The following is a 9,142-nucleotide window of genomic DNA, read 5'->3' on the forward strand; positions in this document are numbered from 1 at the left end:
ACACACACACACACACACACACACACAAATTGTACATATATGATACTGACAATCAAATTCCAACAAAAAGGAATTTTTAATGATAAATTCCGTTTTGCTTTTACAAAATTTTTATGTAAAATTTAATATCACGAAGATGTACAAAGATAATTTGAAAATTTGTTATAAACAATCACGATTTTCCAAATTCGCTTTCGTGGAAGAGTAAGGTAATAGATAGAAGAGAGTAGTCTAAATTGGACCTATTTGCAGTTTTTGCTCTCTATAAGGTGTAAATAAAGTCCGATCGTAAAATCGAAGGCGCCATTGGAAAGATCATTTGATTCCCTTCATTTTTGCTTTAGACCATTTGGACGTATCTCTCACCTGTGTTGAACTGTAATGGAAAATGTAAAAACGCTTTTTCCGGTCCGATTTGGAACCAATGGTTCCAAATCGGACCATCCCCTGGTTCGAATCGAAAACTTTTATTTTTATGGATTTTTAGATAAAATTTTTTAATATTTTAATGTATTTTTCTTAGTATTGAGTAAAAACGAGCAATTTGATAGTCCAAGAAAAACATTTTTTCGGAAAAAGAAATTACTGACTGTTTATATTATAAGAATTGAAATTAATAAAACTCGACTAATTTGAGTCTGATGACTCATGATATTTTACTGATTTAATTGCTTGGATCAGATCTGATCAGCAGTTGATCACCAGTATTACAACCAGGCCTATAAGTTATTCACTGTACTGTCCGATTTGGACACGGGTCTTTTCGAACTTTAGAACAAATTTTACAATAAACCGCAAAAGTGATCACAAAATGCTTAATATTTTAACAAAAGTGATAACAAAATGCTTAATATTTTTGAATTCTACACTCTTTAATTATCTTAAATCAATTACTTTTCAAATTTTTAACACCTTTTAAATAATGATTTACAAGGATTTTCTTTTTTAAAAAAATTTTTCGCACTGTGGTTGAAAATACATATTTGCGTCTATGAATGTTATTATGACAGAGAACTGTCATACTGCTATCACATGTTCGGTGTCTTATAAGGACTTTACATTATAAATAGTACGCAAATCTACTTAACCGTATTCATTTAAATTAAAAAGGTCCTATTTGGAATACGGGAGGTCCGATTTAGACCACTCTCCCCTATATATTACACCACAAATTGGCATTGGAATCTATACAAGTTAAAAAAGGACATAAGATCTATTCTTTTTAGCTAAAGTTCTTGCACGGTTCATCTTTCTTCCTTTTCCCTCCATGTTGGAACCAACCGTGCAAAAAGTTCAACTAAAAGAAACAGGCCTATATACACTCCTGCAATCCATTTCTACCAATGTAGATGTAAAATAACTTAAATTTATTCTCGATTTAAAGTTTATCTTTTTCTAATTCTTACAAGTAGAAACGGATGAAAAGTAAGTTGAACCGAAATTAAAATCTACATTGATAAAAGTAGACATCGCGGTTTTTCACGACGGCCTCACGCGCAGTTAATTGTGTGTCATCATACTTACACAAAATTGAATTCTTCGATTATTTTAGCAAAATTTTTTCAAATTACACCTTGCTTTTTGCATTTGTTTCTCGTACACCTTCTTCACTTGCAACTCTGATCCTGTTTGTGATCCTTCTTTTTCTCTTTCTGACATATGCATTTGATAACTTTAAAGTTAAAATTTACATACATTATAATAGATAATAAAGTTTGATTTGTTTCTTTTGTTACGTTATTTAGAAATTATCTGTTTTTCTATTGAGAAAAAGCAAATGTATTATATTATCCCTTAATGTACATAATTAACCTTGAAATATATCGGACATATAAACGGCATTATTGAGTGAGATTGTTCTAGAGACTGCTCTAGAAGGTCTCCATCCATATCGTCGATCCTTGGACGCTCGCGCGCGCGCATATACAGTACAGCCACGTATTATATCTTATCTATTATTCACACATAAACTATTTTTGCAGGACTAGATCGTTCAGAACTTTATTATATTATATGTATACATACAATTTTAGCGCAATTATTGACTGTATAATTTCGATATTGAAAAGTTTAAAAAAATATTATTGACTTGTTATGCATACATATACATATATGTATGTACGAATTATGTTATAATTATACGATGCTGATTTTATTTATACATTAATGTAATATGTTTCCACACGTTTACATGTATTACATTAATTTGTTCGAAGATTACGTAGATACATATTTCCAGTTAAGTACAAGTCTATTTGTGTTTAGATTGGATTCAATTTCAATGACAAATCGCGATTTCTGCAACCATTTCGGTCAATCGTGTGCAATAAAATGTTATCACAATATCATTGTACAATTCTTTCTTCAAATTGTATTTTCTTCATTTTCCGAATATTGTCTCAATTAAAGGTCAAATGAAAATGTTTGTAATAGGTCTGTTTTTTTTTAAATTAAACTAGTGTAGAACTTTTTATACTTAAAGTGAAATATATTATATGTAAATGCATTCCTTTTTATATCTTGATGCAAAACTTATTATATATTCTCCGAAATTTTTTTCAACTGCGATCCTTATTATTATATATATTCTGTATATATTAGAAGAAATCGATTACTCAAAATTAAATTAAATTAAAAACTAAAATTAATGAAAAATTAAACATTTTTGTATCAAGAAAAGAGTTGCGTAAAAGGTGTAGTTGCAATGCTTTTATAGAGATGGATATTCTAATTTTCTCTTGTACTTATATACAGAGTGTCCCAGAATGACCGCCAAATATTTCGTGCGCAGGTAGAGCGGACTCAATTAAAGTAAGTCGAAAAATCCTTTACACACACCATTTTGCAGTTTTTGCAATAGTTAACAAGATATGTTAATTACTAAAAATTGCTGAATATATATTGGTATATTCAATAATTTTTTACTCAATAAAGTACTGTCAACTTTACAGACAAATAGCAATAAGAGACAAAATTATTTATTTTCTTCTAGAGCTCTAAGAATTTTTGCAGAATTTTTTATCAACTTTTTAGTATCTACTGCATTTTCTTATTGGCAATTATATTTTTCCAACGTGAGAAAATGCGGTACTAAAAAATTCTAAAAAAATTTTGAAAACTCAAAACTATGAGAAGTAAATAAACAATTTTTGTCTCTTACTGTTTTTCTATAAAGTTAATATGTAATTATAAGTAAAAAATTATTAAGACCTATAATATTCGCGGCGATTTTTTGTAATTAATATCTTGTCAACTATTGCGAAAATTGCAAAATGGTAGAGGACTTTTCGACTTATTGTTAGTTTAGTCCGCTCTACCCGCGCACGAAATATTTGGCCATCATTCTGGAACACCCTGTATAGGTAGTCACACCTATTTGTACTCGTACTCATACCGTAACTTTACATTATTATGAAAAATGTGTGTGACTATCTCGTATATTTATTTTTATGTAAATGTGTTATACATTCTTTTTTTAAAGAATACAAAACAATTTTGGAATATTTTTTCAAGGGCATGGATTGTTTCTTGTCTTGCAGGTGACACCTATGTCGACAAAATTGCTGATCAGGACCAAGATAAAAGTTCCGAAACTAGGCCTAATGCTGGTAGGCTGGGGTGGTAACAACGGTAGTACCATGACAGCAGCTTTATTGGCGAACAAGCTTAAATTATCGTGGGAGACGAAAGAAGGTCTGAAAACTGCCAACTGGTATGTCTTCCAGAAATTTATTTATATCTTATTATTACCAATATCTTAGCTTGTGTTATTACGTCTATTTCAACTTGGAATTTCGCACATTTTCTATCGTACATTTTCTTCGTGGCATGCGACCTCATTATTTTGTACCATTTCTATTGTGTGCGTTTCTTATTGTGTTCAGGTATGGTTCCCTAACGCAAGCGTCCACGGTGAAATTGGGTAGAAGAATTAAAGGGGAAGATGTTTATGTACCCATCTCTAGCATGCTACCTATGCTGAATCCCAATGACATCGAGATTGATGGCTGGGATATTTCAGATGTAAATCTCGCGGAAGCTATGACGCGTGCCAAAGTGTTGGATGTAAATCTGCAGGTACAGTTGCGGTCCTATATGACTCACATGTGGCCCAAGAAGAGCATATACTATCCCGATTTCATCGCTTCGAACCAGGTAATTTTAATTTCGCTAGAATTTAACAGTGTTGAGGCGAAATTTACGATAGATCCTTAACAATAGATTATTAAAGTTAAGTAATCAATAAAAATTTCTGCATAAAACCTTCGGTTTTCTTACATATAACATGAATTTTCGTCTATCTCCTATATCAGCAATTTTATTGTCTAACAATTTTTTAATTAATCGTAAAATGCAAAATCTAACGTGTGATTTTCGTTATGAAACAAAATTATCATTTTCAGTTTTCTTACGTATAATGTTTCCTACTTCACTTACGCCTGGTCTGCAATGTGCTTTTTGTTTCCTGTTTCTTTCTATTCATCTCTGTTTGTCTCTTGCCTTTTTGATCAAGAAGACAAGAGACAAACAGCAAGAAACAGGAAACAAAAAGCACATTGCAGACCAGGCATTAGATAGCATTAGAACAACTTTATGGAATTTGTTCTTTACTTAAAAATTATATTTGCGCTAAATTTGTTATAATCTTTTAATTTTTTTTTTTTAATATAATTTTGTTATTAATAATTTTAAGGAAATTATTATTGATATTGGCAGAGAGAGAGGGGGGGGATTCACGCGTATTACGTACATATAATTTTTTAAATTTATATTTGTGTGTGTAATTTATATAAAGAAATTCATTATATTGTTGTGGATTCTTATATACATATTTTTCGAAGAGAAAATAAACGAAAAATCATTATAAGTATGCAAGAAAATTAAAGGAAAAAATGTGTCAAAATCTGTAGAGATTAAATAATAAAATTTTAATGTTATTTAAAAAGCTAAATTATATTGTTAGTTTTTCAAGACGGAAAATCATTAAACGGTACCACGTAAGAAAACTGAAGGTGACAACACGTTCAACTGTGAAACAATTAAGAGGTATCAGTAATTTTCAATGTCTTCCATATTTTATAAATATTACTATAAGGATCAAGAAATTACAAAATTATTTTTTATTGTAACATATGTAACATTTTTACGTTTATTTGAAAAGAGTGTATGTATTATATGCATGCGTACACTCAATCAAGAATAAGAATATAAACTTTGTAATTATTCTAAATTGATTAAAAATCGAGTAAAAATGTATCTTTTGTAATTATTAATAAATTTCTGTTTGTGTTTTTATTGACATTTTCTATATTACGTACATTTCTAATAGTAGTAATAATAATAATAATAATGTTATATGATGCAAATGTTTCCTATCTGTGAAATTTTTCTTTTTTTTTTTGTATTTATTAGTGTACTAAAATCTGTACATTTCTTTTATATTAATATTACATATTTTTTTCTCTCCTCCGTGCATACAGTATATGTGTATAAGAATCATATTTATTACATTATGTAACATTGTATATTGCGCTTTTTCTTATCAGTTAAATCACAATTCTCTTTTTACAATAATAAATATTTGCGAAATTTTCTTACGAAGGGCAAAAGAGCAAATAACATCATCATGGGTACCAAGGCCGAGCAACTCAATTTAATTCGCAATGATATAATGCAGTTTAAGACTGCAAAAAGTCTCGATCAAGTTATTGTCTTATGGACCGCAAATACTGAAAGGTTCTCAGAGATCATAACAGGTGTCAACGATACAGCCGACAATCTATTGAAGTCAATCGAGGAAGATCATTCAGAGATCAGTCCCAGCACCATGTTTGCTGTAGCAGCGGCTCTAGAAGGAGTATGACTAAAATTCATATAAAATTCTTTTTTTTACTAATAAAGAAAATGAAGGATACTTGTCCAGATTATTATTTAACAATAGCAATAAAGTTGTTCAATATAAGGCGATTATTTAAAAAAATAGCCAACAGTTATATTTTCTCAAGATTTTACAGATCACTTAGTTAGACGATCACGGTTCAGTAAACCGATTCACTTTAATGATAAAAATGAATAATTTTAATAAACAATATTAAATATTAATGAATAATTTTAACCCTTCGTAGACATACTGAGTCTTTTTTTGTCCGGATAAAATTCACTCGTAAATTTCTTGGCATAAATTTCAGTTTTTATATTAAATAAAACATGTTTAAGTTGAATAACTATTTAACAATGTAACAGAGATGTTGGAAAGTAAACCTGAATTTTTCAAGATTTTTTGACAGTCTAGAACAGTAAAAAAATTTGGCCTGGGCAAAAAAAAAGTGCCTATAGAGTAAGTAAAAGTATGCCTCCGACAGGGTTAATAATGACTAATAATGGGTAATAAAATTGTAATTATTAATTTAGAAGCAGGACAAAATTAGATGTAATTTAAAATTAATTTTTCTCTATGTGTGATGTAAAAGTATTTCTATAAATATGTGTGAATATTATCAAGTAATAGTAATTATTATTAAATATAAATATACACGAGATAATTAATAATACTTGGTCATAATTGAGGATGTGGAATTAAATATACTTAACTACAAACATTTTTCCTTTTACAATTACATATTTCTCTTCCATTCTTATTATATAAACTAATAACAACTGTATGAGTATGTATTCTTCCTCTCTATTTGTATTTATATATTAACAACTGAAAATTGCAATGAGCAGAAATGTGGGCTATTTTGTACATTAAAAAAATTTTTCCAGTGTACCTATATCAACGGATCGCCACAAAACACTTTTGTGCCGGGTGTCCTTGAGTTAGCCAAGAAACAGAAGACATTCGTCGGCGGCGACGACTTCAAGTCCGGTCAAACAAAACTCAAGTCCGTTCTTGTGGATTTTCTCGTATCGGCTGGTATAAAGCCAGTGTCGATTGTCAGCTACAACCATTTAGGGAACAACGATGGATACAATCTATCTGCACCGCAGCAATTTCGCTCAAAAGAGGTATATAATATAAAGAAGAAAATGAAAATGTATGATATATTTGATTTTTATTATACATATGTTTCTCTCTCGCTTTCTCCTCCTTTCTTCCTCCCCCCTCGCCTTTTCTTTTAACTGTAATAGAAATACAAAATCGAAAAATTTAAGAGTTATATTTTTAAGTACTAATCTAAATATTTATATTCACAAAACGTTTCTTGTCAAAATAAGATTATATCTGTCAAAAATACATTGATTGATCAAATGATTATTATTATTATATAATAATTATTTGATTAAATAATTGATTAAATAATCTTATTGGCAAAGAGAAAATCTTATCATAACAATGATTAATAGTGTCATTTTTGTCATTTTTGTTTTACTCTTAAAAACTAGCCTTTTTTAGTTGTATCAATTTTTTAAAATCTATAATATAATATATTATAGGACCGTATATGTGATAACACAAACTATAGAAATCAAAACCTTAAACGGTTTAGCTGGATCTTAATGCTTGTATAATTCTTATGTGAATTTATATACTACGTATGTAGTCCCCAGAAACGCGCGCCGAAATGATTTTTCGGTCTTGAAACGCTAACTCTATTAAACTACCGCAGTAATATCAAGAGTTAAATTGATTGGCAATTTAACAAATTTTAATTTTTTTTTAATCTGTTTTTTTGGGGGGGGGGGTTGTAACGACTTTTTATAAAGTTAGTTTACTTTTGAGAGATTAGAGATTTAATAGGGTAAAATTTACTTTACTCATTCGTGATAATAACTTGAAAATATTTTTTTATTCGTATCACTTTTTTGAAGTAAGGGAACGAGTATATATTATATTTGTGATATATATTATATCACATTTTGATTTATAATTAAAAATTAGAGTATGTATTGTGTATTAAAATATATACGTATTGTACCTTGTACATACATAATCGATCTCACACACAGATCTCCAAGAGTAACGTTGTAGATGATATGGTGGAATCCAACAAGATTCTCTATAAGCCTGGAGAGAAGCCGGACCACTGTATCGTCATCAAATACGTCCCTTACGTCGGTAAGCTTTTATCTTTTACATTGCACTATCTGTAACATCTTTCGTGTAAGTGTAAAAAATTTTTCGAAAAGTTATTTAAAAATGTTACATTTGTACGTATATGCACGTTTATGTATATGCATGTATCAATACCTACATATATGTCTTAAAGCAACGCTTATTTGTAAGAGATAGTTTCAATTATACCGTTTTCTGATGAATGTTTTAAAAATTTGTTAGAATTCTTACAAAATGTTTTAAACGTTTAAAATTCTCAAGTTTCTCAAAAAATGTTGTGAACAATTTCTTGAAAAAGTTGACGATTTTATATTTATGATTCTCACAAAATTTCTCAAAAATTGAGTCTATATTTTTCTCGGATTTTTATAAAAATTTACCTTTATATTTATTTTATATTTCCAGGTGACAGCAAGAGAGCTATGGATGAGTACACTTCTGAAATCATGCTAGGCGGTCACAACACCATCGTAATCCATAATACATGTGAAGATTCGCTTCTTGCGACTCCCATTATTCTCGATCTTGTCATTTTAGCTGAATTATGCTCTCGCATTACCTTTAAGAAAGCGGATACCGATGATGACGAAGAATTCTCTGGCTTCCATAGTATACTTTCTATCTTGTCATATCTCTGCAAAGCCCCACTAGTGCCCTACGGGACTCCGGTGATAAATGCCTTATTTCGACAACGGGCTGCTATCGAAAACATTTTGCGAGCTTGCTTGTCATTGCCACCAGAGGACAACATGTTGCTTGAACACAAAGTCGATTTCAAGATTTAGAGAAAGATGCGATTAGGATAGAAGATAAAGGGTAAGAAATAGAAGAGAAAGAGGAAGGAAATAGAAGGGATATAGAGGACAAAGAAAAGAGTTAAAGAGTGATAATGAAATGTTAGCTCGTTTGTTGTTAAAGGAAAATTGGTAGGTTTTTTTTTATAATTAATTTCCACTCTCTTTGTTATCAAACATCTGATATATGAAAGTACATGTACTATTCATTTCGAAACTATGAAGAGCGAGGAAATGGTTGAATTGAGGACTGATTTTCTAATTTTATTACAAATAATTCAATATGAAAATA

The 9,142-nt window shown here is 29.7% G+C and overlaps 1 protein-coding gene and 1 long non-coding RNA gene across 2 annotated transcripts in view; one reads left to right on the top strand and one right to left on the bottom strand.

Moving 5' to 3' along the window:
- Inos (Inositol-3-phosphate synthase) overlaps window positions 1-8,923 on the top strand; it is a 9,450-nt gene extending 527 nt beyond the window's left edge. The window contains exons 2-7 of the mRNA XM_018519017.1: window positions 3,540-3,712; window positions 3,885-4,155; window positions 5,603-5,857; window positions 6,766-7,008; window positions 7,951-8,059; window positions 8,462-8,923. Coding sequence (XP_018374519.1) covers window positions 3,540-3,712; window positions 3,885-4,155; window positions 5,603-5,857; window positions 6,766-7,008; window positions 7,951-8,059; window positions 8,462-8,841 — 1,431 coding nt within the window. The 3' untranslated portion in view covers window positions 8,842-8,923. The remainder of the gene's footprint in view (window positions 1-3,539; window positions 3,713-3,884; window positions 4,156-5,602; window positions 5,858-6,765; window positions 7,009-7,950; window positions 8,060-8,461) is intronic.
- Window positions 7,023-8,497, bottom strand: LOC108768551 (uncharacterized). Its single transcript, XR_001940497.1, has 3 exons — window positions 8,437-8,497; window positions 7,920-8,088; window positions 7,023-7,122 (listed from the first exon to the last, which is right to left on the bottom strand). It is a non-coding gene; the product is annotated as an uncharacterized LOC108768551 (long non-coding RNA).
- Window positions 8,924-9,142: the final 219 nt, after the last annotated feature.

This window comes from Trachymyrmex cornetzi, unplaced genomic scaffold (assembly GCF_001594075.2).
Source record: "Trachymyrmex cornetzi isolate Tcor2-1 unplaced genomic scaffold, Tcor1.1 scaffold805, whole genome shotgun sequence".
Lineage (NCBI taxonomy): Eukaryota > Metazoa > Arthropoda > Insecta > Hymenoptera > Formicidae > Trachymyrmex > Trachymyrmex cornetzi.